General features: G+C 64.4%; 1 protein-coding gene across 3 annotated transcripts; it reads left to right on the forward strand.

Moving 5' to 3' along the window:
- LRCH4 (leucine rich repeats and calponin homology domain containing 4) lies at positions 1–27906 on the forward strand. 3 transcript variants are annotated; one of them, XM_048833654.2, is made up of 18 exons: positions 1–205; positions 17469–17613; positions 17909–18035; positions 18415–18520; positions 18868–19004; positions 19331–19449; positions 19878–19974; positions 20338–20425; positions 20677–20777; positions 21533–21600; positions 21899–22024; positions 22111–22171; positions 22278–22341; positions 22777–22890; positions 23073–23176; positions 23889–24026; positions 24489–24566; positions 25555–26281. In XM_048833654.2, exons 1-18 carry the CDS (start codon positions 25–27, stop codon positions 25768–25770), a joined length of 2070 nt encoding a protein of 689 aa, XP_048689611.1. In that variant the 5' UTR covers positions 1–24; the 3' UTR covers positions 25771–26281. The 3 variants fall into 3 exon arrangements, with proteins under 3 accessions (XP_048689611.1, XP_048689612.1, XP_074980184.1); XM_048833655.2 differs by lacking the exon at positions 25555–26281 and adding an exon at positions 26664–27906 and having other exon boundaries at positions 2–205; XM_075124083.1 differs by lacking the exon at positions 1–205 and adding an exon at positions 10589–10751.
- Positions 27907–27963: the final 57 nt, after the last annotated feature.

The following is a 27963-nucleotide window of genomic DNA, read 5'->3' on the forward strand; positions in this document are numbered from 1 at the left end:
CGAGCGGAGTCCCCGGGTCCCGGGATGGCGGCGGGCGAGGCGGAGCCGGAGCTGCCCCCGCCGCCCGCGCCCGGCGGGCCCGCCACCGAGCGGGCCCTGGAGGAGGCGGCGGCGTCGGGCAGCCTGAGCCTGGCGGGGCGGCGGCTGCGGCTCTTCCCGGGCGGCGCGGCGCGGCGCTGGGACCTGAGCGACACCACCCAGGCCGGTGAGACCCCGCCCCCTTTCGCCGGGCCCCGCCCCCCGCCCACGGCCCCCGCTCGCGCCGGGCCCCGCCCCCCGCCCACGGCCCCCGCTCGCGCCGGGCCCCGCCCCCCGCCCACGGCCCCCGCTCGCGCCGGGCCCCGCCCCCCGCCCACGGCCCCCGCTCGCGCCGGGCCCCGCCCCCCGCCCACGGCCCCCCTCGCGCCCGGCCCCGCCCCCCGCCAACGGCCCCCCTCGCGCCCGGCCCCGCCCCTTCTTCCTTTGCCTGGTCCCCCTCATAGCCCCTGTTCTCTGTGGAGGCTCCCCCATGCCCCGCCCCCATCTCGCCAGGCCCCGCCCCCTTGCACCCTTGTCATCACATCGCCCTGCCAGGCCCCGCCCCCTTTACTTTGCCCCTGGGTGCCCCGCCCTGCCACCCCCCCCCCCGGTTTCTGCCCCCCAGCTGCTTCCGGGCCCCCACACCCTCCCCATGGGCGAATCCTGCCCCCCGGGGTGTAGCCACGCCCCGCACCCCGGGGTGCTCGCCCGCGTCCCCTCGCTCTTCGCACCCCGTTCCTGCTGGCTCTGGCGTCGGCGGCTTCCCCGGGGGCTGGGCGCCCGGGGGCCGGAGCTGCCGAGACAAAGCCGTTCTGATGGGCCGGGGGGGCCAGACACACGGCCCTTTGTGCCCCAGGGCACCGCGCCGTTCAGCCCCGCGATGGCCTTCGCCGGCCCCGGGCAGCGTCCGGGGTGCCAGTCCAGGCCTGGCGCCGGCCTGTAGCCCGGGTCACTGCTACACTTTGTCACTTTGTCCCGGTCGCCGTCCGTCTGGCTCCACCAGCGTCTCTCCTGCAAACAAGGAAACTTGCGAACGGTGCGCCGTTGAGGCACCTGGAAGTGAAACGGCTCCGAAACGGGTGACTTCGTGGACCGTTGACTGGATTGGAGATGGGTGTTACGGTCGCCCCGAGATCGGGGCCCTATGGTGCAAATAGGAGGCAACCTACAGACAAGGCAAAGGGATTTTACAGATGGGAAACTGAGGCAGAGCTGACCTGACTTTCCCAAGATCACGCAGGAACTGAACCCCGCTCTCCTGAATTCCCAGGGCAGCCCCTGTCTCCCGAGGCATCCTTTCTCTTCCTGGGGGTGCTCGCATGCAGCTAAGGCAGACGCACAGCCCCCGGGGTGCTTTGTCAGGGCAGGGACGGGGACATGCGGACGGGATGGCGAGACACGGGGTGGCCCTGTGGGAAGCCTGGTACTAGAGATCCTTAGGTCTCTCCCTTTCTCGCCCTCACATCCTTGTGGCTCTTCTCTGCACCCTCTGGTTTCTCACCCGATGACTGGTTTGTGGGGAACCCCCCTTGCAGTCTCGCCACGCGAGTCCCTTGGCCCCAGATTTTGTACCACCCCTGTGATTTGCCCTCCTCTTTGTTTACGATACTCGTGCCGGGCCGCTTCCTGTACAGCTGCTTTGCACCAATCTCGCCCTGTTCGAGCTGACTTGCTAAGGGCTGTGCAGCTGCCGAGCCCTGATCCCCAGGGCTTGGGGCTGAGCAGGGGCAAGCTGCTGCGGTGTAGCTGCTGGGGGTGGTCCCTGGGGGCGTGGCAGGAGCACTAAGGCCCACAGAGGACAGACGTTCTGGGGTGCTCTGGGTCTGAGTGGCAAGGCTGAGTCATGGGGACTTAACTTCCTTCTTCTGCTGGTGGCTTAAAGGGTTTCCAACCCATTTCGTTACATTCTGTTGTTACAAGTAATATGTCAGTTCATGGAATATTGGCTTGGTTCAGTGGAGTGGGGGCCAGGACGCCTGGGTTCTCTCCCTGGCTCTGGGAGGGGTGAGGGGGCTGGTAGGTTAGGGCAGGTGGGCTGGGAGCCAGGACGCCTGGGTTCTCTCCCTGGCTGTGGGAGGGGAGCGAGGGCTGCTGGGTCAGAGCAGGGGCATTGCGAGCCAGGACTCCTGGGTTCCATTCCTAGCTTTGCCATTGATCTGTTGGGTGACCTCAGGCCAGTCACTTCCCCTGGCTGTGCTGTGGCATGTTCTGGCAAACAGAGAAGAAGTTGCTCTCTTCCCTTTTCCGAGCAGCTTTGCGGTGGGCAGATGATGACTTGTGTCAAAACTGCGTGGGGGGAGCGGGGTGGGGCTTTTCTCTGTCCCTTTCGTTCAGCGCCCCCCGTAGCGCCTTGCCAGGTGGCACTCTTCCCTTCCCCGAGGCGGCTTCCTGTTCCTCGCGGGGGCTCTTGCTCATTTCCGACGGTGCAGGCAATATTTGGACTTGGGAGAATGCGATGGCAAACCCCGAAGCGCAGGCAGGGGGCCCGGGGCAGGGGTACTTGCTGAAACTCCTCATTCACCTGGAGAAGATGGAGCGGGATCCAGGCTAGGTTGCCGTAGGCCATGTCTCCCCTCCAGGGGCCCCGCCCCGCTCCGCCGCGGGACGGTAGGTAGGTTGGCGTAGGCCGTGTCTCCCCTCCATGGGCCCCGCTCCGCCGCGGGACGGTAGGTGGGTTGGCGTAGGCCGTGTCTCCCCTCCAGGGGCCCCGCTCCGCCGCGGGACGGTAGGTAGGTTGGCGTAGGCCGTGTCTCCCCTCCATGGGCCCCGCTCCGCCGCGGGACGGTAGGTGGGTTGGCGTAGGCCGTGTCTCCCCTCCAGGGGCCCCGCTCCGCCGTGGGACGGTAGGTAGGTTGCCGTAGGCCGTGTCTCCCCTCCAGGGGCCCCGCTCCGCTGCGGGACGGTAGGTAGGTTGCCGTAGGCCGTGTCTCCCCTCCAGGGGCCCCGCTCCGCCGCGGGACGGTAGGTAGGTTGGCGTAGGCCGTGTCTCCCCTCCAGGGGCCCCGCTCCGCTGCGGGACGGTAGGTAGGTTGCCGTAGGCCGTGTCTCCCCTCCAGGGGCCCCGCTCCGCCGCGGGACGGTAGGTAGGTTGGCGTAGGCCGTGTCTCCCCTCCATGGGCCCCGCTCCGCCGCGGGACGGTAGGTGGGTTGGCGTAGGCCGTGTCTCCCCTCCAGGGGCCCCGCTCCGCTGCGGGACGGTAGGTAGGTTGGCGTAGGCCGTGTCTCCCCTCCAGGGGCCCCGCTCCGCCGTGGGACGGTAGGTAGGTTGGCGTAGGCCGTGTCTCCCCTCCAGGGGCCCCGCTCCGCCGCGGGACGGTAGGTAGGTTGGCGTAGGCCGTGTCTCCCCTCCATGGGCCCCGCTCCGCCGTGGGACGGTAGGTAGGTTGGCGTAGGCCGTGTCTCCCCTCCAGGGGCCCCGCTCCGCCGCGGGACGGTAGGTAGGTTGGCGTAGGCCGTGTCTCCCCTCCAGGGGCCCCGCTCCGCCGTGGGACGGTAGGTAGGTTGGCGTAGGCCGTGTCTCCCCTCCAGGGGCCCCGCTCCGCCGCGGGATGGTAGGTGGGTTGGCGTAGGCCGTGTCTCCCCTCCATGGGCCCCGCTCCGCCGCGGGACGGTAGGTAGGTTGGCGTAGGCCGTGTCTCCCCTCCATGGGCCCCGCTCCGCCGCGGGACAGTAGGTAGGTTGGCCACAAAGACACCCTTGGCATGGGAGCCCTGAGGGAATTCAGCTCTGACTGTGCCTTGTTCAGCACGCTGGCTCGCGTCCCCCTCGTAAAACGGCGTGTGTTCCACTTGGACGCTGCCGGTTTGTCCCTCTTGTAACTCTGTCTCTCTCCGGGCCCAAGGCCTGTTGCCAGAACAAGCCTAAAGCCGCAGAGCTTTCTGTGCCGCAAATCCACCAGCTGTCACGGGCTGTAAGGCGAGGTCGGGGATTTCACGCTGCAGGTTTTTTATCCCAAGCTCTTCACGAGCTGTACTAGAAAACCCAGCACTGCTTCAGCTCTCCCGAGAAGGACGGCTCCTGGAAAAGCACCGGCAGCGTGAAGGGGAACCGGGTCGTTTCAGGAGCCTGCAATTCAAAGTTTATTTTAATCGCAGGCTGTGTTTAAAGGTTTATTTCCTCTGCCTGCTGAACCTCCGGGAGGGATGTTTTCATTCCTGTATTTAGACTCTTCCCCCCCACCCCCGAAACGTTCCCAAGCCTGCAGCAACGAGCTCAGCCCGGTTTTGCCTTTGTTCAGAGCAGAGGAGGACTTAGCTTGGGGTGTGTCCGCGCTGCAGGTGCCAGGGTGTTGGAGGCCGTGGGAGGAACGGCGTCAGGTCGCCGTTCCTCTGGCGGGGAAATGGGCAGTCCCTGAAAGGAGAGGCCAGGCCCTGGTGAGCTTTCAGTCACGTCAGAGTTCACAAGTGACAGCACTGTAACCTAGGCCCTACCGTGTAAATTGCTTCCTTCTGCCTCTGCTGTCCAAGCTGGGAAGGGGCTCGAACGAACAGCCCCGGTCATCCCACCCCCTCTGGGGGAGCCACTCGGGAGTAGAACTGTGTGACTGGTGGGTGGAGTCAGGCTCATTTGACAGAGGGGGGAAACTGAGGCGCAGACTGTGGGGCAGTGACAGAGCCCCGGCCGAACTTGGTTTGCGAACGGCGGGAGGGGGGCTTGCTCACACAGCCCTGCGAGTGGTCTATACAGTCATGACTGGAGTGGAGAAGGGGACGAGAGAAGTGTTATTTACCCCTCACGCAACACACACACACCAGGGGTCACGCACCGAAGGAATAGGCAGCTGGTTCCATACAGATAAGAGGAAGTGTGCAGCGCACAGTTAACCTGCGGAACTCCTTGCCACGGGAAGGTGTGGGGTCACCTGCCCTCCCGTCTCGCCCTGACCCTGGAGTTAGCTCGGCTGCAGCCCTGAGGCACGAGGGGTTGTGTGTCTGCCTTAGGTACACCTCTCCCTCCCAACGCTCTAATGTATTGATCCTCCTGGGAGGCAGGGAGGGCCTATGATCCCCATTGCACAGATGGGGAAACCGAGGCATGGAAAAGCAGCCTGCCTCACACAAAGTCACCCAGGGTGTCTGCTGGAGCAAGGGGATTCCTACATCCAGGTCTCCTGTGTCTCAGGCCCGCTATATCGTCCTTCCTTCAGCTAAGCCCTCACTTAGCAACATACACCAGGGGGAAACTGAGGCACAAAGGGGCGTGACTTCCCTAAGGCTATGACGTTCTCCCTGACGTCCCCTTGCTCTCCCCCGAATCGCAGGGCCAGCTCCCAGCCGGTTGTGTTGGCATAACATGGTCGTTGCGCCAGCTGGAAAGCTGCCAGCCCCTTCTCACCAGCCCCCTGCCCTGTCTGCAATAATCGAAGCCATTGAGACCTCGGCTGCGTTTCGGGTGGGCCCTGCCAGGCCAGCCTCAGTCCCAGCTGTGACCCAGATCCCCTCTGTTGCTCAGCAGCGTGTGAGTCAATTGTCTGCTGACTCCAGCTTTTCCTTCAGCTCAGCTATGAGCAAACCCGGCTCCGGATCCCGTGCCCAGAGCGCTGGGTGAGGGGCTGCGCTGCAACCTCCCTCGGCCGGCTGGGGCTTGTGTGCCGGGGCCAGGGGGCCTCTAGGAACACGATAAGGACTCGGGCTCCAGCGTGCTCCATCCTCTGTCTCTGCTGCAGCTGGAGAGCTAGACCCCGAGCCCCCGCCGTGGGGCACGAAACAGCATCTCTCCCGTGCTACTGCTCAGTCCTTAGGACTGGATCTGGTTCCATCTGGACACGGGGCTGGCACCGGTTCCTGTGGGAGCCAAGAGCCCCACCCCCAGCAAAGCATCACTCCCTCAGACAGTGGAGGTATCTGTTTACAGATGAGGGAAACTGAGTCATGGATTGTCTGCGTGGCCTTGGGCAAGTCACTTTGTCTGTACTTGTGTGGCAGGAGCACCTGTTGAGTCCCGGGACCCCCGGTGCTAGGTGCTGGGCGTTATTTGTTAGGTGTATTGTGGTAGTGTCTGGGAGCCCTGGTCCGCTCTGGCGCTAGGCGCTGCACAAACTCAGAACACTTCCTCTGTCTCCCCTCTCTGAGTGCCTGAAGCGCAGGGTAGCCACACTCCATCTCCGTTACCGGTCCGTGTCTCTGAACCCTGCCATACCCATGCCGTTGGGGGGCTGAAATGCACCTCAGCCAGCAATGGAAGCGGGAGTCCTGGCTGGGCTGACTGTGTTCGGCTCTGACCCGCCAGGCAGGACGAGGCAGAGATTTCAAAGGCCGCTCCAGCCCTGGGTCGTTAATTGCACTCGCTGCAGTCTGATCTGTCAGTGCGTAGATTCACGGTGCCGTCTGGCACTCCCGTACCCGCACAGGGAGGAAACCCCAGGTATACAGGGCTCTTTGATCCAGTGGAGAACAGCAGGACGAGGCCCAGTGGCTGGGTGTTGAAGCCAGACACATTCCAATGGGCAATGAGGCACCGATTTTTCCCAGAGAGGTCAGTTAACCAGGGGAGCAAACTCCCAAAGGAAGTGGCAAATTCTCCATCTCTGGATGGTGTCCAACCCAGCCCAGAGCCTTTCCGGGAGATGCGTTAGCCCAGCACAGACGACTGGGCTCCATGCAGGGTGAGCTGGGGGAAGTATTGTAATGGCCTGTAATGTACCGGAGGTCACTCGATGGTTCTTTCTGGCCATAACCTGGTTTCGATTGTTATCGGTCAGCGTTGATTTCCCTGGACACACCCACAGGGCCAGATATATATTCCAGCCACAACTGAAATGTACAGGTAGGCAAAGGAAGAAATCTGCGACTTGAGAACTTACTAGTTGAAGTCCAGGGCTCCGGACTTTGGAAGTAGGTGAGTTACCAATGGGCTTAGCCAACGAAGAGCAGACGGGGGTCTGATGCGTGGATCTCAGGCCGTTTGCTTTGTGTATTTTGACCTGCCCCGTTGAGACTTTGTTGTGATACTTTGACGTTGTCGCTTTGTGAATCTCAGCAGCTACATCATTCAGTGATTGTCGAACCAACCCCCCTGTGATTCTGTGCAGCTGTGAACATTTAAATTAGAAACAAAACAAAAAAAAGGCTTAAAAATCAAAGGGTGGGAAAGGGGCGGGACACCCCAGCCGGTGACCAATGTGACGGGCCTGTTGATTGCATGATTTGTGGGCTGAGGGGGGCGGGAAGGTCAAAGAGGGCGAGAGGGGTGGTGTGGACGGCTGATCGGCCAGTCCTGTCACAGGAGGAGAAAGCTCTGGTGGGGGAAGACGGAGAGTACACCCGGTTTGGGGCGTAGTTGGCACCTCTGGGGCTGTTGCCTGACCCCTCTGGCTGAGTGCCCATGGAGCTGCTGCTGTGCCCCTGGGGCTGGGGGACTTGTCTCCTGCCCTTTGGAGGTGCTGGCCGGAGGCTCAGCCGCCCACCAGGGTCTCTGTCAGGCAGGAACCACTATGTGCCGTCCCCAGGCCTCGCTCTGGTGCTCCCGTGTCAGGCCGAGCTAATAAAGCATTTCCTATTGCTGCGTTGTCAGTTTCCCCTGGGCAGGGGATGAGCAGCTGGCCTTGGGCTGCTTCCGCTGGTCCATTAGAGCGCGACCTCCTGCCTAGCCCAGGCCAGAGAGTTCACCCTGGTCGCCCGTATGGAGCCCCACACCTTGGGCTGGCCTTGAACATCTCCCAGAAAGGCTCTGGCCTGCCTCACAAGAGATGGAGTCTCCCTGCTGGCCTGGGCAGCTTGTGCCAATGGCGAGTCACCTACGCCATGAGGAAAAAACGGTGCCTCGTTTCCCGTTGGAACGGGGCTGGGTTTAACTCCAGCTGCTGGGCCCTGTCCTGCCTTTCTCCGCCGGATCAAATTGCCCCGGGATTCCCTCCCCATAATCGAGTCCCCGTGACGCCCGCTGCCGGAGCAGCACGTTCCTGCTGAAATGTGTGCCCCTTGGTTCAGTGCGTTCCCCTCAGCTCAGCGGCTTCGTTTTGTGGTGTCTTTTGGGCGTGGAACGGGAACTCGGGAGCCTTGCGCAACACACGCTGTCCTCGGTTGGGCTGGGTGATACAGCCTTGTTTTTATCTCGGGGGCCGGGGGGGGGGGGGGGGGGGGAGAGGGTGCTGCAGGTGGAACCAGAGTGAGGCCGGGTTAGCTTTTTATAAATACGTCAAGATCACGACCCCCGAGAGGGCCAGGAGCTAACGGGTGCCATGGGCCCAAGACGGGCCAGGGATCACTGGAGATGATGACAAGGGTTCAGTCTAGGCCAGCCCCCCAGCTGGACATGTTGGGGCTAAGAACCGAACTGGTTCAAAGCTGGGGCTTGCTCACTGTATGGACCGGATTGGCTCGTTTCATACCAATCTAGCTATCCCAGGATAACTCCCCTAACCCAGTGTGGACGCTCTCCTGGGGCAGGGGGTTGAGCTGAGGGTGACCAGGATAAGCGTCCCCGCCGGGTAAATCTGTCTCTGTGGGCCAACCATGACTCTGGTGGGGGGGCGGGCAGGCAGGCAGCCTCGGGCTCCCAGACATCCCCTCTAGACTCTCGGCTGACAATGGAGCAACCCCCATGCCCTACCCTGGTGTGGGAGGATCACGGGGCTAGGTCCCTCCTGCACGGCAGGATGGGGAGACTAAGGCAAACCCAGGCATCCTGACTCCCTGCTTGGGGTCTCCCCCACCCAAATACCCTCCTTCCCTTTGCTGCTCAGGGCTAGGCAGGGTGTTTCCTGGGGCACAGATCCTCCAGGGTAGGTGGGGGCCATCAGTGCCGCACGGGAGGTCAGACCCGTCCTGATCTGCATAATCCCGCCTCAGGGCAAGGGGCTTTGAGATCCCTTCCAGGCCTACATTTCTGTGATCTAATGGTCCCCTCTGGCGCGGCAGGGTCCCTTCAGCCCACGCGAGGGCATCCTCCCTGAGGGGGGTGCGTCGAGGGGATTTGGGCTCCCCCCCACCCCTGTGTGCCGCCTGGGTTTGGATCCGTCCCCCGTCACATGGTGCGCGAAGGAGGAAGCGGGCACTGGCCGAGGCAGTGGCAGGAGGTTCCGGAGCCAGCAGCGCACCCAGAGAACGCTGCCGGCTCGAAAGCCACATCCTGCCGGCTGCTCGGAAACGAGAATTGCCACAGCCCCTCTGTGCGCTGCTGGCGGCCGCGCCCTGCCTGGCCTCCCAGGGGACTGGCGGAGAACGCCACGCACCGCCCCCAGCCGCTCTCGGTTACCCGTGCCAGGGGACGGCAGCCACGGACGCTGACCGGCCACCCCAGGCCTGCTGGCGTCCGACCGAAATCCGGAAAGAACTGACCAGTCTCATGGCACCGATTTCTCCTCCTAATGCCCCCCTGGGCCCCAGCTCAGCCGTACCTTTTGCCCTAAATCTCCTTGCAATCAGCTTAATTGGACACAGACCAGTTGGCATCCCCCTCCGCCCCCCACCCCGTCTTCTCTAGGCCAACACGCTCAGTTCTTTCCCCCGTTTTCAGGGTTCTCTGGACCATCTCCAGTTCGGCCGACGTCCTCGGGGCGAAGGCAGATGTCACTATCTGGTGCAGTACGCCGCTGGAGGCCCAGCCAGCATGAAAGGAGGTGGCTGCAAACAATACAGCCTTTCTCTTCCACCAAACAACGGGCTATTAAGAGGCGGGAGGGGGAGGCCAATGTTGTTTCTAGGCCTAAGACAAGCAAACTCTTCTATGCTTTGAGTCTGGGGGAATTACCAGCTCTTCGGAGCCACCCTGCGGGCACCGAGGCAAGCCTGGGAATGAAAGAATTTGCAACCGTGCCCAGACGTTCTCTGAGATCCCGGCGTTCCTCCCCCCTACAGCAGCAGGTGACGGCAAATCCTCAGTGACCGTTTGGAGTGGCCTTGTTTGCCACAAGAGAAATGCCGAAGTCCCAGAGTTTAGCCCAGCTGCTGTGACCTCCTGTTTTACCCAGGCTAGAAAATTCTCCCCAGTTCCCCTGTCCTGAGCCCAAGAGCTTGTGCTGGCCAAAATCGTCTTCCAGGAGAGCGTCTGTTCTTGGCTGTGGCCCTCGAGAGATGGAGAACCCTGGAATCCAGCGAGAGTCCCTAGGTGCTGAACGTCTGTGCCGTGAACCGGGCCCGGATCCCCAAAGGTGCCGAGATCATCTTCACGAGCCGGTCGTGCTCAGGGAGACGGACCGAGCTAGGAGCGAATCCCTGCTCTCCGGGGTCCTCGCCCAGCGCCCTCGCCACGTTTCCCGAGGACCCGGAGCCATCTTTGAGACAAAGCTGCCGTCATATCGCAAGCTGGCATCGGGCCCAGCTTTGTCGACAGCCCTTCCCAGAGCTCCTACCCACCCCGGGGAGTTGGCTGCGGCCGTCCCACCTGTTCCAGACCTGGCCGCGGCGAGGGGGCTGGGAAATGAGCTCTGGCGGGCGCAGTGGGTATCAGGTGTGATGCGATAGCACCTTGGAGCCAGCACTGCACAACCCCAGGGCGGTGGGTCGTGAGAGGAATCTTCCCCAGAGAAAAGAAAAGGAGGACTTGTGGCACCTTAGAGACTAACCAATTTATTTGAGCATAAGCTTTTGTGAGCTACAGCTCACTTCATCAGACCCCAGAGAGCGGTTATGAACCCCGGAGAGTAATGTGCACAGAGGGGGAAACTGAGGCACGGGGGTACAGGGACTTGCTCGGCACGGGGAATATAACCCAGAGTCGTGACCAAGCCAGGCTCTTGACTCAGAAGGGTGGCTGGGTTGCTCCCTCCCCCCACAAGGAGACAGCTCTGCCAGGTACGTCTGCAGCGTGTTGAAACTCTCCCAGGGCCTGGCTTGTAACAGGAAATGAGTCTGGGATCATCCTCCGGTTCTGCCCCTCGCTTCGGGGCCTGCCCCCATCGCGGCTCAGCGCTTCGGGTGGCGTCACTCGGACAGCGGCGGTCCTGCTTGCTGTCTTCTGTGCCGCCTCCTGGCTGCAGATTTACCAAGGGGCAGGTGGCAACCTCGCTTGCGTTTGAGGAGGGGAAACTGAGGCATGGGGTCGCTGCTCGAGGCCACAGTAGAGCTGAAGAGATTCCCCCTGCTCTAACCATTCTGTCGTGCTGCCTTTCACCTGCCCCATAGGCTCCAGAAAAAGGGGCCCATTCTCTGGCGAGCAATTTACGGGCCGGTTTTTCGGCAAACCCGGCGGGCAGGCAGCTTGTATGGGAGTAGCGGGAATACAATCTGTGGCTCTCCACCAGGGCTATTTTTAGGTAGGTCAGTAGAGCGGGGTGGGGGCCGCAGGGGAGGTGTCACTTCAAACACAGAACTCCCTCCCCCCCCGGTCTCAGCTGTTCACCCGTCAGTGAGCGTTTGTTTGTTCTCCCTTCACATGGGGCTCCAGCAGACGGGTGGGGGGGCCCTCTGAGCTTTGTAAGGGGGTGGAATCTCCCTAGACTCCCACCCCAGGCCCCTGCCTTCCCAGGAGCCAGGAGGGGCTTTACCGCGCCCCCCAGCCCTGGCCTGGGCAGCATGAGACATGGTTTTGTGCCCAACGGCCATACACCTCCCCGCATACCCCCACTCCTGGAGCCAGCCAATCCCTGTCCTGGGGCCGGATGGGAGCCGGCGCCCCCTAGAGGGGACAGGCCCCGTGTTGTCCCCCTCCCCCCCGAAGCCAGCCGGCTGGCCGCTCTAATCTTTCCCTTGGCACTTGCTCTAACCCCCCCCCGCGCGCTTGCCGGCGGGTTATTTTGGGCCCAGCAGAATGTCTCACCTGCGGCTCCCCGTGCGTGGAATGCAGAGGGAGCTGCCCCGTCAGCCGAGAAGGGGAACATCTGCTTTGTATTTTTAGCCAGAGGCTGGCGTTTCAGCCGGTCCGGGCCCGCTGCGTCGCTTTGCTTTCGCCTCCCCCGGGGGGCTGTCCGGCCGGCGGCAGCTGCCCGGGCCACCTTTCGCCTGTACGACCCACTGCCACGGCACGAGCCCAGGGCAGCCGATCAACCCAGATGCCCATCGGCGAAGGGGCGCTGGGCCAGCTAGAAATCGCTCTCCTGCGGCGTGCTCCGATTCCTGCCCGCCTGTCACAGTCTCGTTCATAAACCCCTTGAGCTCTGTCTTCAAACCACTTGGGCTGTTTGCCTCCTGCTGCTCTTACTGGGGGGGGGCTCGTCCGCACCCTCTGTCATCTGCTGGTTCACAGCCTCCTCTCCAGCCTCCCTCGGTCCCTGACCTCCCCCCAGGCCAGCACCTCCTTTGCCTTCGCTAGCCACAGTGAGCAATCCCAGCCCAGCTCGGAGTCTCCTCAGGAGCGATCTGCATGCCATCCCTGGTCGGCCTCGGGGCCCTTCCCTGCACCTGGGCCTTGCCGGCCGTGGGCTCCTCTCTGAATTCACCCTGTCACTTCCTCTGCCCGCGGCCACCTGGCAAATGTGCCGGCTGGGAACAGAAAGGGTGTCCTTTGGCCTAGGAGCTACGCCCCTCCGAGGCCTGGGGTGCGTCACTTGGGATCGTTAATAATATCCAAGGGAATGGGGTGTCCCAACCCAGTTCCAGACTGGACGACTGACATCTCCCTTAGGTGCCCCCTGCCCCACCCTGAGGAGTTCCAAGTGTCAGGCATGAGCCGTGCGCCATAGTCGGGGCCCCGCTCCATTGGAAGGAGAAATGGATGCTGCGAGTCCGGCAAAGCGCCTGCCTAGCCCCGGTTCCCCAACCGCAGCAGAAACACCCCGCGGCAGGAGGCTTTTGTCCGACGAAATCCCGCACGCCTGCCGCTCCCACTCGTTCTGTGCCCAAGAAGCCTGGTCTCTGCTCGCTCCCGACTCCTCCTCCAGCCTGCCTCTGCCATACCCGGCGTGCACCTGATCCCTGAGCATTGCTTCCCCCACCTGCCCCCATATTTTTATTAACTTAAATTTCTAGAGTTGCAGGAAATTGTGAGGGGGCTCGGGTCCGATACTAATGATTTCATGGCAGTAGACGCCAATTCCAAAAGCAAAAGCTCTGTCACGGCTAAGACGCGAGCTGTCGGCATCGCCCGGCAGAACAGCCGCAGGCATTAGCCTGCCGTCGGATGCTAGCAAACCCTCCAGTGGCACGTGGCTCGGATCCTTAGCCCCGGCGGGGAAATCGGGGTTTACCGGCGTGTTTTAGCCATTCTGGAATAACTCGCCATTCTGGACGCCAGTTCCGGAGAGAGGCGGCCTGTGGGCCGGGAAGGCTGCGGATCTACGAGCTATTCTGGGACGAAGTCATGTACTTTGGTAGAGAGGGTCCCCCAGGGGGTCGGTTTCCTCGGCCAAGTCTTTAGATCTGTCTAGGAGTTTCAAGTGCAGGCTGCCTCCACTTCCTGCCTTGCACGGGAGCGGCAGCTGCGGCCCGATGGCTGTGTGTTTACACAGCCTGCTGGCGCAGCCCGCGGTCCCGTGGCTGGGCTTCGGCCTGCCATGGGACGAGGGGCTGGGGCATCCCCGGGTGGCTCCATGCTCTGGAGATGAAAGGAAGATCCCACCCTGGGGGTCGTAGCTCGCAGGATCCTGCCCTCCATGACAAAAGGGGAATTGTTTGCTCTCTCAGCCCCTGGTCTCTGTCTCTCTGTGCAGCCTTACAGGGTCCCTTTGCCTCGCCTTCCCAGCCTCCCAGGAACAGCTACCCGCACCCTCACGGGGATTCGGCCGGGGCATGTAGCTCTTGGGGCATCGTTCCAGCTGCCGGCTGCGTTTTCTGTTCGTTGTTAAAAGCCGCATTCTCCAAAGGGCTCCTCCTTGGGATCCCCGCGTTTCTCAGGGGCTCAACTGGAGAGCCCGGAAAGAGAGTGCTTTGTTTTCCCACCCAACCTCAGGCAGGGGCCTGTCCGTGTGTCTGGGCAGCGCCTGGCACGACGGGGCCCTAATCTCAGCTGGGGCAGGGCCTGTCTCTCGCCATGTGTCTGGGCAGCGCCTGGCACGACCGGGCCCTGATCTCACTAATCACTAGATGCCAGTTTCATTCCTCTCTGCAGGTGGCATGAGTGTGCCTGTCCCATGAATCCTAGAACTTGGGCCCAATACCCCCCTCCCCCATCAAGGTGGGGTCGTCGCCTCCTCTGGGCAGGAGGGAGAAAGCTGGTGCAAGTCCCGGCCCTGCCTTAGTTCTTGGCTGGCCCTCGGACTTCACTGGGGCGTGAAATCGGCTCCGGAGCCGGAATTCCCCTGTTCCGTGTGCGGTTAATGTGTAAACAGGCAGCCCCGGTGCCGGAGGGGTGGTGCGTGGGGGGCTCTGATCGGCTGGGAACAGATCCCCTCCCGCGCTGCGCGCTTTGTAAGGAGACTTGTGCGTCACGGCAGTGTGCGGTGTGTGCTACCCCCATTCCCGAGGGCTGTGCTGTTCTGTGGGGAAATGGTGTGGGCTGTCACATGGCCCCATTTCCCTCTTACTCGCAGACTTTTCGTCAGCTGGTCCCATGTCCTGTGAAGTGCAGGCCAGAGGTTTCACCCTCGGCCCTGGATGGCACCCAGTCGCTTGGCGGGGCAAAGGCGTCTCTCCCCGAAAGGCCGGGTGGGACGGCGTCGAGAGATGGCCAATCCACCTCTGCCCCAGGGTGTTTGGGCCAAAGAGACTCCCATCGGTGCCCTGTTTCCCACGGGAAAGCGGCTGGCTTTGTCCTTCCAGCCTTGTCCTGCTTTTCCTCTGCATTTTGTGGCTCTTCTCCGCCCCTCTCTGATTTTTCCAGCGTCTCCTTTTAAAGCTTTGTTCATTTCAGCCCAGAGAGAGCCAGTGCCCAGGACTGATCCTCGTCAATGTCTTGCTGGAACGGCTCTTCTCCTTGGCCGGGTCCTGCCAGAGGCTTGCGCACTCTGTGCCAAGTTCCATACCCTCTTGGCAGCTTGGCTGGGCCTCTGTGTCGCGCGGTCAACAAAACATTTACCCTGCCGGCGGCTGCGGCCCGGAGCCTGCGTGTGTGTGCAGGGAAACGGCTCCTGAGTCAGCCCTTCTCTCGGCGATGAGTGCTGGGCTGGTCTCCTGCCAGCTGCTCGCAGCCCCGGCGACTTGGAACGTTCCAGGCCGGCAAGCTCGGCTGTTCGTCCTCCTCCGTCCTGGGGTTAGGGGAGAGCCCAGGAGCCCTGCTGGGATTAGGACCCCTGTTGTGCCAGGCTCTGCCCAGAACCCCTGACCGAGATCAGGGCCCCCCATTGTGCCAAGCTCTGCGCGGACCCCCCGACCGAGATCAGGGCCCCCCATTGTGCCAGGCTCTGCGCGGACCCCCTGACCGAGATCAGGGCCCCCCATTGTGCCAGGCTCTGCCCGGACCCCCCGACCGAGATCAGGGCCCCCCATTGTGCCAGGTGCTGCACAGACCCACAAGAAGAGCCCGTCCCGGCCCCGAAGAGCTTTGAGTCCCGAATATGAGAGGGGGAGGCAGGAAGGGTCATTCTCTCCTGTGTCCCTCCAAGGGACTTGTGTGGTGGCGTCAGGCCAGACTTCCAAAGGTATTTGGGTGCCGAAATGTGCCGATCGCGGCCTTGTATCAACCCTGAGGTCCTCCCGTCTGAGCTCCTGCATCTCGATTACCGGGGGAAATCCTTGGATTTAAACATGGCCGGGGACGGAGGCTCCACCACCTTGTCCCCACGGTTCGTCCCCCTCGCTGGTCAAATTGGGGGGCCTTCTTTCCAGGCTGGATTTGTCCAGCCTCGGCTCCCAGCCGCTCGCTCTCTGCTTGCCTGGGACGACTAATCCTGCTTCCGTCTCGCCTTCCCCCCCCCCACCCCCCCCCCCCCGCTCACCCGCTCCCGCCATGTAAAAAGCCTGTCACTCCTGGTACAAGACACATCAAAGCCCTTTGTGTCCCTCGCGTAAATGCAGGTATTCAAACCTGTATTTGAAAGAAACAGACAAACTTGCCTCAATGGCTGAAATTCTCTTCGCGACAAGTGCCACAACAAATGGCACAATTTGGCCTTAAAAGGTGCCCAGTTTTTAATGCCTGTAGAAAGCAAATTGTTGTAAGAAGCCAGGAATTTTTTTAAACCGCTTAAGCCTCGTGTTCAGAGCTCTGAGACGGCCCGTTCCAGTTATGTCTATGGCAGTGTTCTTGCTGCTGTTTGAAAACCCACACGCGGCACGGCCGGCTAGCTCCTCTGTGCCTCCAGGACTTCCCAGAACAACAAAACCCAGAGGGGTGAGTCTCTGCCCGGGCTGGAGCCAGTGTCCTGCCCCAGGTGCGGAGCCGGGAGGACAAACGCGGAGAGGAAAGAGAAGCTCAGACAAACCAATTTGTGGTGGGAAAACTCTCTCGCCTCAGTTTAGCTCTTGGGGAAATCACAATTTGCCCCCTCCTGTTATTACACCAGTGGGAACAGCGGGATTCCAGTTCTGGCTCTAACCCAGATTCCTGGGTTCGTTCCCGGCTGGGCCGTGGCCTCTCTGCTCCCGGGAGCCAGGACTCCTGGGTTCGTTCCCGGCTGGGCCGTGGCCTCTCTGCTCCCGGGAGCCAGGATGCAAGGGTCTTGTTTGCAGCAAGAGACTTGCAGACCTTCCCCAAAGGCATCCAGTGCTGATCAGTGTGATGAGGAAAAGTGAAACTATGTAACGTTTGCACAAATCTCTCCCCTTCCTCATTTCTCTTTGGGATGGGTTGGGTCTGAATTCTCCGCAGGGGGGGATTTAACCATGACCCTGCTCTTGGGCTGGGAGGCGAAATCTCTCTGGGAGCTGTGTCGAGCAAACACAGGTCCAGCTGTTTAAAGGGCTCCCACCCAATACTGCTGTGCTCACGGCCATGCGTGGCGTTTTCCCCCCAGCCCCTCTGGGCTCGGGCTGGGCCCTGATCCCCCTTGTCCGAGGTGGAGGGACTAAGGCTGTATCTCCCTGCAGATGTAAATTGGCCTATGTGAGGTCGATTTACAGGAATTACATGGCACATGTCCCCCCACCTCCCTTCTGTCGGTGGTACGCGGCCTCACACCTGGGTTCTCTGGTGGTTAGAGCAGGGGCACGGCGACAGGACGCCTGGGTTCTCTGGGAGGGTAGTGGGGTCTGGTGTTTAGAGCAGGGGTTGGGAGACAGGACACATCTTCCTGGCTTGGCCACCCTGCCTCAGTTTCCCCTCTAAAACTGAGAAAGGTCCCTTTTCCAGCCCCCCTCCCCCAGCAATTGCGTGGACATCCCCTTGCTCCAGTTTGCAGCCCCAAAGACATTCTCTGCGTGAGCTGCAGACAGTCGGGAACGCCAGCTGGACACCGGGTTCAGGAGGGTACCCCCGACCCACCCCAGCTGTTCTGCAGCCACGCCTGGCCAGCCACGCTCTCGGGCTGCTCCCCAGCTAACGAGGCCCCTTCAGACTGGGTCGCCCGCCCTGCCTCTGCAGGGAGCAGGCTAAGGAAAACCTGCCCTTGGTGTGTGCGTGCTGGGGGGGGAGGGGGTTGACAGACCCCTCCTGGGGGGCCTGGGCGGGCAAGTTGCCTGTAGCAGGACACCTGGATGCCCAGGAGCTCGGTGCAGACAGTGGGCGGCATCTAACGGCCTCCCCTCTTGTCCCACGCCCAGATCTCTCCCGGAACCGCTTTGCTGAAGTGCCCGAGGACGCCTGCCACCTGGTCTCCTTGGAGGGCCTGAGCTTGTACCACAACTGCCTGCGGACCATCCCGCCGGCCATCGCCAACCTGCAGTCCCTCACCTACCTGAACCTCAGGTACCAGCCGGGCCGGGGGGGAGGGATCCAGAGCTCCTGCAAAATCCGGGGGATCCGGCCCCGTTGGCACCCACTGGCCCTAGCTTGGAGGGATCTTCGTGGCTGGCACACCATGGCTTGGTTCCTGGGTTCCTGGGCCCTCTTAGCTCCGGGGGCCCCAGGCCCACACTTATGAGCGACTCAGTTGGGGAAGGGGCTGGCGTGCCCCTCAAAGGGGGCTGACACTGCCCAGATCCCTGTGTTGGGGCCTGACTCCCTCCTCCCATGGTTCTAGCGGCTCCTTCTCCCCCCGCAGCCGGAACCAGCTCACCTCCCTCCCGCCCTGCCTCTGTCTCCTGCCCCTCAAAGTCCTCGTCGCCAGCAACAACAAGCTGGCCTCGCTGCCCGACGAGACGGGCTCGCTGAGCAACCTGCGCCAGCTGGTGAGTGGGGCCGGTGGGCGCGCTGGGGCCTGGCCTGCAAAACGGGGACCCCGCAGGGCTCACGGCTCCGCCAGGTCCCTCCCGCCTCGCAGGCTCTGGCCGGGGCTGGGAGACTGCCAGGGAAAACCTGACACTGCAGGGGGCGGGGTGGGGGGCTCAGGCGGGGCACTCTCCCCTGGCAGGCAGGGCTGGCCCCAGGGCGGCGTCATTCCATCGTGCCTCCATGCGCCCCCGCTGTGTGATCTTCACTCCCCGGCCAGCCCCGAACGCCCCGCTCCCTTTGAGGCCCTGACAGCGAGATACGAACCCCTCCCATTGGGGGCTGGTGTTCCTGCTCCCCCCCACCGCCAGGCCCTGCTAAACCAACCTCTCCCCCCAGGACGTGAGCTGCAATGAACTCCAGTCCCTGCCAGCCAGCATGGGCCAGCTGGAGACCCTGCGAGACCTGAACGTCCGGAGGAACCAGCTAACAGCCCTGCCTGAAGGTCAGTGCCCCTCTCTGTCTCTTTAAATCCCGGGGCAGGAGCCCTTCCAGCCAATCAAGCACAGGGTGGGAACGGAAGCCACCAATCCTGCGAGCCCAGTGAGCTGGTAGTTAAAGGGCCGGAGCGCAAATACCTTTCGGGCCCTTTCTCCTTGTTCAAGCACCCTGGGAGATGGGTCCGGGTCTTGATTCTAGCCCCCCATCTCCTTGAGCTCACCGTGGCCCCCATGCCCCAGCACCAGGGGGTGCTGGGCGGAGCTGGGACTCCCCACAGATCCCAGCCGTGGCGCAGCTGGGGCGTTTCCAATGGCCCCTGCCACACTCACCGGGCCCCTCTGCCTCTCCTAGAGCTGTCGGAGCTGCCCCTGGTCCGTCTGGACTTCTCCTGCAACCGGATCGCCCGAATCCCCGTCTGCTACCGGCACCTCCGGCACCTGCAGACCATCCTGCTGGACAATAACCCCCTCCAGTCGCCGCCCGCGCAGGTGAGCCAGGGCGGGGCCCCGGGGGCAACGGGATGGAAGGAAACTGACCCGGGGAAGGAGGGCTGGGGGGGCGGGCAGGGCAGTAAAGCCAGGCCTGTCCCACTGGGCAACGAGGCACCGATTTTTCCACAGTGTGGGTGACTGACATGGGACCCGCCTCCCCAGGGGAGCCTCCCTCTCTCCCGATGCAGCCTGGAGCCTGTCTGGGGGTGGGCTGCTGGTGAAAGCCAGAGTCAGATCCCATGGGTCCTTCTGGCCTGTGACTCTGTAAGGGGGTGGGGGCTCCCTCAGCGCAGCCCTAAGGAGCCCCCCGTCTCTCGCCCCAGATCTGCCTGAAAGGCAAAATCCACATCTTCAAATACCTCAACCTGGAAGCCTGCAGCAAAGCGGTGCCTGACCTAGCCGACTTCGCCCGGGCCAGCCGGCCCACCGGCTTCGGCACCTGGTAAGAGAGCTTCACCGGGGTGGGGGGGACCTGGGATCGACCCGGCTTGTCCGGCCCCCACATGGCAGCCCAGTGCTGCTGGGCGTTGTGGATTCCGACGCTCATCCTGTTCCCACCGCTTGCCCCTCCAGCAGATGCAAACCCACCGGGCTCCCCAACCCCTGGGAGCCAGGACTCCTGGGTTCTCGCCCCGGCTCTGGGAGGGGAGTGGGGGCTGGGAGGCTGGGAGCCAGGACTCCTGGGTTTTATTTCTGGATCTGCCCCTTTCTTGAGAGCTTGGGGAGGAAGTGCCAAGTTCCGTCACTCCCCTGCCCCTCTGATTCCAGGCTCTGGTCTGGTTTGTGAAGCGCCTTCTCCTGCACCTGTCGCCAGAGGATCTCAAAGCCCCTCTCCCTCCTCCCCCGCCCGTCCCTCTCTCTGCCCCTCAGCCTCTCCGACGAGCTCTACCCCGGCCGGCAGTACGGCGGCCTGGACTCCGGCTTCAACAGTGTCGACAGCGGCAGCAAGCGGTGGTCTGGGAACGAGGTACGGACCGCGCAGCCCCCAGCCAAGCGCTGCTCTCCTGGGTGCTGGTGCCATCTGGAGCACCCAGGGCAGCGATGGCCCCCCTTCCTAGCCCCCGGCGATGGGCAGTGGGTCAGGGGCCCACGTTCCAAGGCAAGGCCAGCGCTGCTTGGGAGCCAGCGGACTGCGAGGAGGAGCTGGGTGGCAGACGGGAGACATGGCTTGGTTAGGTGCTGCTGTGGGTCAGTTTCACCTGTGCGCGGCATGGATCAGTCAGTTGCGTGGGTCGGTCCGTTTCACCCGCGCCGGGCAGTTCCGGCGTCTGACCCCCTCTGCGCCCCCCGAGCCCTGCCCGAGAGTCACCCGCCTCCTCTGCTCTCTCAGTCCACAGACGAGTTCTCCGACCTGTCGTTCCGCATCGCAGAGCTGGTGCGTGATCCCCGCCAGCTGAAGGAGAAGCGGGACAGGGCAGGTGAGCGGAGTCTGGTCCCCCCAGGTGGGATTCCCTCGCCCCAGATCCTGCGCGACCCCAGCTCCCGGGGTCCCAGGGTTACCCATGGGGAGGTGCCTGCCGCAGACAAAGGTGATCCGTGAGCCCCCGCGTTTGTCTGGCCCGGCCGTGAGGGGTCCCCACATGTACACGTGCCAGGCAGCCCCCATCTGCCGGGGCTTCGCTGGGCACCTGGGAGCGGAGCCGCCCCGCTGACCCTTTCCTCCCCACAGCCAACGGAGAGCTGGAGCAGATCGACTTCATCGACAGCAGCGTGGAGGAGGAGGAGGCGGGCAAGCCGGAGAGCAGCTCGCAGGGCGCGGCCCCGGCGGAGGTGAGGGGGATTGTGGGGGCTTGGGCGCACCCGCAGTGTGTGGGTCAGGGAGACTACAACTCCCAGGATGCAGTGCTCTGCTCTGGGCCTGTTGGATGTCCTCTCTTCCAGCAGGGGGTGCTGCCCCCTAGGCGGTGAGGGGAGGAACTGGCCCGGGGCAGAGAGAGGTATCACACTGGGCCCAAAATGGGGTCATGGCTCTGCCCCCAGACCCAAGAGAATTTAGGTTTTCTGGCAAATATTCGAACCCTGAAATCCGTCTCTCGGGCGCCGCTGCCGCCCTGCCTCGGGGGAGTTGTGGTTCGCTCGCCTCACGCCTCTCACTCTCCCCGCTGGGCCGGGCTCCCTAGTCAGACTACGTCTCCCATGGTGCCCCACGGTCTGGCCTCAGGGTGAGGGAGGCAGTTGCATCATGGGAGGTGTAATTTAGGTGCCTCAAGCCTCTGTTCCCTCTGTGGCTGGGGTCCCTAGATAGACTCATCTCCCACGGTGCACCCTGGTCTGGCCTCAGAGTGAGGCTCTTGCATCCTGGGAGATGTAGTTCTGAGGGATAGTTCCGGCTCAGGCCCCTGCTCCTGCCAGTTGGGGGCACAGCTGTGGGGCAGAGCCGTACCTGCGGGCCCAGAGCCCTCCCCAAATGGGACCGCAGCAAAGGAACTGGGGCTGGGGGGGTTAGAGCAGTGGGGGCTGGGAGCCAGGACTCGTGCATTCCTAATTCTCTCCCTAACCCTTTCCCTCTTGCCTTCTGTGCCCAGGAGAAGCGGAAAGCAGAGAGGAGCCTTCCCCAGAGAGCCGATGTCAGGGAGAAGGTGCCGAACAGCAGGTGAGCAGCAGCTGGTTAGCGCCTGTTCCGAGACAGGTGAGGGGTCCCCGTGTCACCAGCTGCCCCGCCCCAGAGATGGCTCCATCTCAGCGAGGGTTCCCCGTGTCACCAGCTGCCCTGTCCCGGAGGTGGGCACATCTCGGCGCCTGGCGAGGGGTCTTAGTCGTCATTCAGCTGTAGTAGGTTGTTATCCTCTCACCTGACACCTCCCCACATCCCCCCCGGAGGGGAAACTAAGCTGCGGAGTGCTGGCCTGGGTTCTCCTTCCCCCACCAATGCCCCCAATCCCTCCCCCCAGGCCCAGCCCTCCCCAGGAAGAGCCCCCCAGCGAGGAGCGGAGGCGTCCCGAGACACTGCAGATCTGGCAGGAGAGGGAGCGGCAGCAGCAGGTGTTGCGGAGCCAGGCGCTGGAGAAGCGGGACAGGTACGTGGGGGGGGCAGGCCCCCCGCCGGGGCCGGGTGGGGGTGTCTTGGCCTCCGCCCCCCTGACCCTCTCTGTCTCTCTTACAGCCTGCTGAGGATGGCGTCCAAAGAGAGCAGCAGCCTGCCCCAGAGGAAGCCGAGGGCCCAGGTGAGCGGGGAGCAACTGGGGTCAGAAGGGGTTTGGGGGGGGAAATGGACCCCATGGGACTCAGGCCAACTCTTCCCCCCCTCCTCCCCCCCCATGTCTGTTTCAGGTCACGGAGCAGCCGTCCGGCATCCCCAGCCCGGCGTCCCCTGGGCAGACGCCCCGGCAGCAGGGTGAGTGCGGGGGGGGCGGGGTAACACTCGGGGTGCAGGGGGGCAGCAGGACACACATGGCCAGGGAGTGTCCGCAGGGAGGGGAGTGGGGGCTGGTGGTTAGAGCAGGGGGACTGGGAGCCAGGACTCCTGGGTTCTCTCCCTGGCTCCGGGAGGGGAGTGGGGGCTGGTGGGTTAAAGCGGGGTGGGGGCTGGGAGCCAGGATTCCTGGGTTCTCTCCCCAGCTCCGGGAGGGGAGTGGGGGCTGGTGGGCTAAAGTGGGGCGGGGGCTGGGAGCCAGGACTCCTGGGTTCTCTCCCGGCTCTGGCATGGGACACGGGTCCCCCTGGGGTAGCTGATCCTGGCCGAAGGGACCTGCAGCACTGAGATTCCAGCTGTGCCACTGGGGGGTGCTGTGGGGCAGGATCTCACCTTCCCTCTCCCCCTGCCCCCCAGAGTCCCCCCCCTCGCAGGTCTCCAGCCCCCTGGCACGGGAGCCCGGCTCGGCCCAGAAGCCCAGCAGCTTCCTCTTCCGCTCCTCGTCGCGGACCGCCATCAAGCCCGGCTCCGGTAGGTGGTGCCACGCGGCTCTGTCCCCCTCTGCTGGCGGGCCGGGGTCCTGCCGTGGCGCCCGGCAGCTCTGCAGGTCCGGGGTTCGAATCCTGCCCACGGCCTGCAGACCTGCCCGGGGCCGCGCGCTCCCCACCAGCCGTGCGACTCCGTCCCCCTGAGCCCTGCCGTCCTCTCCGCAGCCTGCACCCCCCACGACTCCAGTGCGGACCCCCAGCACCCCCTGCGGCTACGGGCCGGCTCGCACGACATGGACGAGAAGGAGTTAACAGCCCAGCTCCGCAAGGTACAGCTGCGACCCACCCCCCCAGCTTCCACCCTGGGAGCGCTCAGCCCCCCGGTCCCTATGCGAGCTCCACGCAGCGAGTCCCGCTGTGCGGGGCCTCTGGGGACCCCTCCCACGCCCCCCAAAGGCCCCTGCCTCCTCCCCCCCACCACCTGGGCTTCGTCTGTCTCCTGGGCAAACCGGTCCCCAGGGTGCTGTTCCCGGCCCCTCCGGCTGGCTCCTCGCAGGGGACGGGCCTGGCCATCAGCCTACAGAGTGTGGGCCGGTCTCTGAGCCCCATTAGCCAGTCGCCGTCACAGCTGCCTCCAGGGGTCGCTGCACCAATCCCACCCCCTAGATACAGGAGTGACATGTGGGGAAACTGAGGCACGCACACAGTATTCGGACAAAGCATTAAGAACGTTCCCACTTCGGCACACCTCCCCGCCCCCCGGACCCCGAAAGCCTGGCTGAGATCCCGCACCAGGGACTGCAAGGCTGGGAGCCAGGACGCCTGGGTTCTCTCCCGGCTCTGGGAGGGGAGTGGGGGCTGGCGGGTTAGCGCAGGGGGGGCTGGGAGCCAGGACTCCTGGGTTCTCCCCGGCTCTGCCCAGGGAAGTAATTTGACATTCCCCTAGATACCTGCCTTGCTCACTAAGTTCCCTGTAGTGAGCGCGTGCGTGGGGGGGGGTCCGTGAGCCCCGCCCACCTGCCCGTCTCTTCCCCCCCGCAGGCCATCGAGTCGCGGCTCAGCGTGACGCTGGCGGAGGACCTGGGTGACGCCCTGGCCAACGGGGCCGTGCTGTGCCAGCTGGCCAACCACCTGCGCCCGCGCTCTGTGCCCTTCATCCACGTCCCGTCTCCCGCCGTGGTGAGTGGGGATCCGGGCCCCGGACGCCTGGGTTCTCGCCCGGCTCCGGGAGAGGAGTAGGGTCTGGGGGTCAGAGCAGGGGGGGCTGGGAGCCAGGACGCCTGGGTTCCCTCCCCAGCTCTGGAAGGGGGTAGGGGCTGGTGGGGTAGAGGGGGGGGTGCTGGGAGCCAGGACGCCTGGGTTCTCGCCCGGCTCCGGGAGAGGAGTAGGGTCTGGGGGGTCAGAGCAGGGGGGTGCTGGGAGCCAGGACGCCTGGGTTCTCTCCCCGGCTCTGGGTCTATCTGCACAGCGGAGGGCTGGTCTGCGTCTTTCTTCTTGAAACGAAACCTGAGCATCCGCATGATGGGACAGCAGCTTGGGCTTCCCTGGCCCCCCACCCCTCTTAGCCCCCCAGCCCTGCCCCCATTAGTCCCCCGCGGCCCCCCCTCCCGGCCCTCTCACCCCTCTCTGCTCTCCCCACAGCCAAAGCTGAACAAGATCAAATGTCGGAAGAACGTGGAGAGCTTCCTGGAGGCCTGTCGCCGCATGGGGGTCCCGGAGGTAACACGGGGGCTGCGAGCGAGTGGGCTGGGGGGGTCTCTCATTTCTGTGCCGTGCAGAACGTGGAGCCCCCATGTGTCTGCACTAGTGCAGGCCCCACCCCTTCATGTGATTGCCACGCCCCTCTGGTGCGAAGCCACGCCCCCTCACACAAGCTGTGCCCCTCTGGTGCGAAGCCACGCCCCCTCACACAAGCCACGCCTCGGGCACGCCTAGTGTATGGACTTCCAGCTGGTGCCGGAGGGACCAGCGCTGGGCTCTTCTCCCAGCATGACTTGGGGTCACCTCCCAGAATCCCCTGCTGCGCCCACCCCTCTGGGCCGGCGCCGGGCCGGTGCTGACGGCTCCTGTCACCCCTTCGCACGGCAGCAGCCTTGGGGCTGAGACCCTGCACGGCCCCCCCAGCTGGGCGTGGGGCCCGTCGTACAGCACCCAGCACTGACCCCAGGGGGAGAACCCAGGAGTCCTGGCTCCCAGCCCCCACAGCCCTCCTGGAGCCGGGGAGAGAACCCAGGAGTCCTGGCTCCCAGCCCCCACAGCCCTCCCAGAGCCGGGGAGAGAACCCAGGAGTCCTGGCTCCCAGCCCCCACTCCCCTCCCAGAGCCGGGGAGAGAACCCAGGAGTCCTGGCTCCCAGCGCCCCCTGCTCTGACCCACCAGCCCCCACTCCCCTCCCAGAGCCGGGGAGAGAACCCAGGAGTCCTGGCTCCCACCCCCCCCGCTCTGATCCACCAGCCCCCACTCCCCTCCCGGAGCCGGGGAGAGAACCCAGGAGTCCTGGCTCCCAGCGCCCCCTGCTCTGACCCACCAGCCCCGCTCCCCTCCCCGTCTGGCTCCAGCAGGGTCCCCTGGGTGCTGGCAGATGCAGGGTTGCCAGTCCCGCGTGGCGAGGGGGGCCCCCAGCTGGTCTCATGCCCCCCACCCCAGTGCCAGCCCCCCAGCACCTCCCTTAACCTCTCTCCTGTCTTTGTCTCCCTCGCCGGGCCCAGGTCGCCCTCTGCTCCGCCTCCGACGTGCTCCAGGGGGACGCCGGGCGGCTCCGGGGCACCCTGTGGGCCCTGCTGCGCCCCGGAGCCGCGGAGGAGAGCCCTGCTGCTGCCCACGCCGCGCCCGCCCTGCCCGGGCCCCTCGCCGGCTTCGCCCTCTTCTATGTCTCCGTGATGTCGCTGCTTTTCCTGGCCTATTGCAAGCTCTGGGGCTTCTGAGGAGCCGTGGGGGGCCCCGGCCCCCCCTAGTGCCTTAGAGAGACCTGCGGTGGGGTGGGGGGCTGGGTCAGTCCTCTCCCTCTGGGGCCTGGTGGATTTGGATCCCTGCTGCCCAGCCCCACTTCAAACCCGCCTCCTCCTGCGGAGACCTGCTGTGGGTCCCAGAGCCCCGGTGTGGGCCCCGCTCCGGGCTCCCCCTTGGGGTGCGAGCTCGCCCCCTTCCCCAGCTCGCCAGTGCCTCTCAGTGGCCACGGGCTGCCCTGCGGCCAGCTCGGTTCGGCTGCCGTACCGCGGTTAAATTATACGGCTCTATATTTGATATATATATTTGAAAGCCGAGCCCGTCCGCCGGGCCGGCGTGTACAAATGTGTAAATAGCGTGTGGGTCCTTCTCTCTCGGCGATTTCCTGTTCTACGTGCGCCCCCCCCTCCCGGCGTGTCCCAGCCGCCGCGTGTGTGTCACGCCCCCCGCGCTGTCGTGTTCGTGGAGAAATGCAGCGCTCCAACCCACCGTGTGGCTTTTGTCTTGGTTTGCGTTGGCTTGTCTGTGCTTTGGCGTGGCCGGGCGGGTGCCCGCTGGCCCCGTGGCAGTGGGGTCAGGGGGGCGGTTCACGGGTCCCGTGGCGACTGGGGGCTCCCTTGGGCCAGGCGCTGCACAGAACCTGACCCGGGTCACGGCCCCAGTGGGTCGGCCTTGCACAGGGCTCGCTGGAATGGTTCGGTTCAAGGGGCCCATCTGGCCCGGCGTCCCGGCTGCTCTAAAGTCCCCCTCCCGCCCCCTCGCAGAGCGACGGCTCTCCCTCCGTGAGCGGTGGGTTTCTTCCACCAGCGCCCCCCGGTGGTGGAGGCCCAGGCAGCTGCCTCCAGCTCTAACGTCTCCTCTCTCCTCCCAGGAAGCCCTATGCCAGCCCCAGCACGTCCTGGACGAGGAGAGCCTGGCGCCGCTGGCCCGGACCGTCCAGGCCCTGCTGACTGTGGCCCCGCCCCTGAAGAAGCCGACGCCCCCCGAGGGCACCTCCAGCAAGATCTGAGGGGTGGGGGCCCTGGCACTAATGGCACGGCCGAGGGGCCAGGGACTAGAACGCCCCGGGCCCTGTGGGGGCTGGACAATGCTGAGAGTTCCCCCATATGGGGCAGTAGGGGGCCCAGCTCAACCCCAACAGCACAGACGGTACAGGGAGGGGCCCTGACCCCTGCCCCATAGCGAGGAATGGTGTCAGCGGTGGGATCCTCAGATCAAGCCCAGCTCCTGTTGCCCAACCCGTCCCTCCAGCGGCTTTCCCCCAGGGCGGCCTGGCAGCTGCGCGAGCCCCCTTGGGCTAGAGTGCGGGGGGGGGGAGGTTGTGAGCAGATGTGGGGTAAGGATGGGGGTGTTGAGCTCAAGGGGGGGGCTGTTTTATTTCCCTGAAGGGAAGAAATCGGGGCCAGGCACCAGCTGCTCCCCCTCTCGGAGCGACGGGCTCAGGCTCCCTGCAGACTCAGGCAGGGTCGCCAGACTGGGGTGTCTCGGGGCAGCCGCTGGCCGTGGGGCACTGGGGCTGTGTGGGGCTGCGGGAGGTCACAGGTGAAGAGGAGGCAGCCCCCACTCCAGCCCCCTTTCCTTCCTTTCCATGTTTCCTGGGGGCACATTGCCCTGACCAAGCGAGGGTTGGGGTGTGCCCCCTGGGCTGCTCCTGGCACCCCCCGTCCCCAGCAGCCCCTCGCTGCAGCCCTGCCCCCACCCCCAGGCCTAGGCCCCAGCCCCTGATTCCCCTCCTGGGGGGGGGGGGGTCCCGGCCGCTCCTGGTCTGAGCTGTACCCTGGGCCCCCCCTAACCCGCCTCCCGGTGAGGGGGACCACAGTGTCCTGGGTTCTCTCCCCAGCTCTGGGAGGGGAAGGGGGGCTGGGGGGGTGAGAGCAGGGGGGGCTCGGAGCCAGGACTCCTGGGTTCTCTCCCTGGCTCTGGGAAGGGAAGGGGGGATGGTGGGTGAGAGTAGTGGGGGCTGGGACCCAGGACTCCTGGGTTCTCTCCCCTGCTCTGGGAGGTGTGGGGGGCTAGTGGGTTAGGGAAGGGGAGGGGAGAGCCCGGACTCCTGGGTTCTCTCCTGGCTCCCAGGGTTGTGCCCTCTAGTGGAATAAAGAGGTAAATGAACCACCTCCCTTCGCCTCTAGGCTGGTCTCTGGCACCCCCTGCCCCTACGGGCAGGGCTATTC

Source organism: Caretta caretta, chromosome 28 (genome assembly GCF_965140235.1).
Source record: "Caretta caretta isolate rCarCar2 chromosome 28, rCarCar1.hap1, whole genome shotgun sequence".
Lineage (NCBI taxonomy): Eukaryota > Metazoa > Chordata > Testudines > Cheloniidae > Caretta > Caretta caretta.

Excerpts from the sequence above, each read along its gene's own strand:
- LRCH4 (XM_048833654.2), top strand. The coding sequence starts at position 25 with ATGGCGGCGGGCGAGGCGGAGCCGGAGCTGCCCCCGCCGCCCGCGCCC. Across the intron at positions 22,025-22,110 it reads GCGCTGGAGAAGCGGGACAG|CCTGCTGAGGATGGCGTCCA; the intron begins GTACGTGGGGGG and ends TCTCTCTTACAG. Across the intron at positions 24,027-24,488 it reads ACGTCCCGTCTCCCGCCGTG|CCAAAGCTGAACAAGATCAA; the intron begins GTGAGTGGGGAT and ends CTCTCCCCACAG.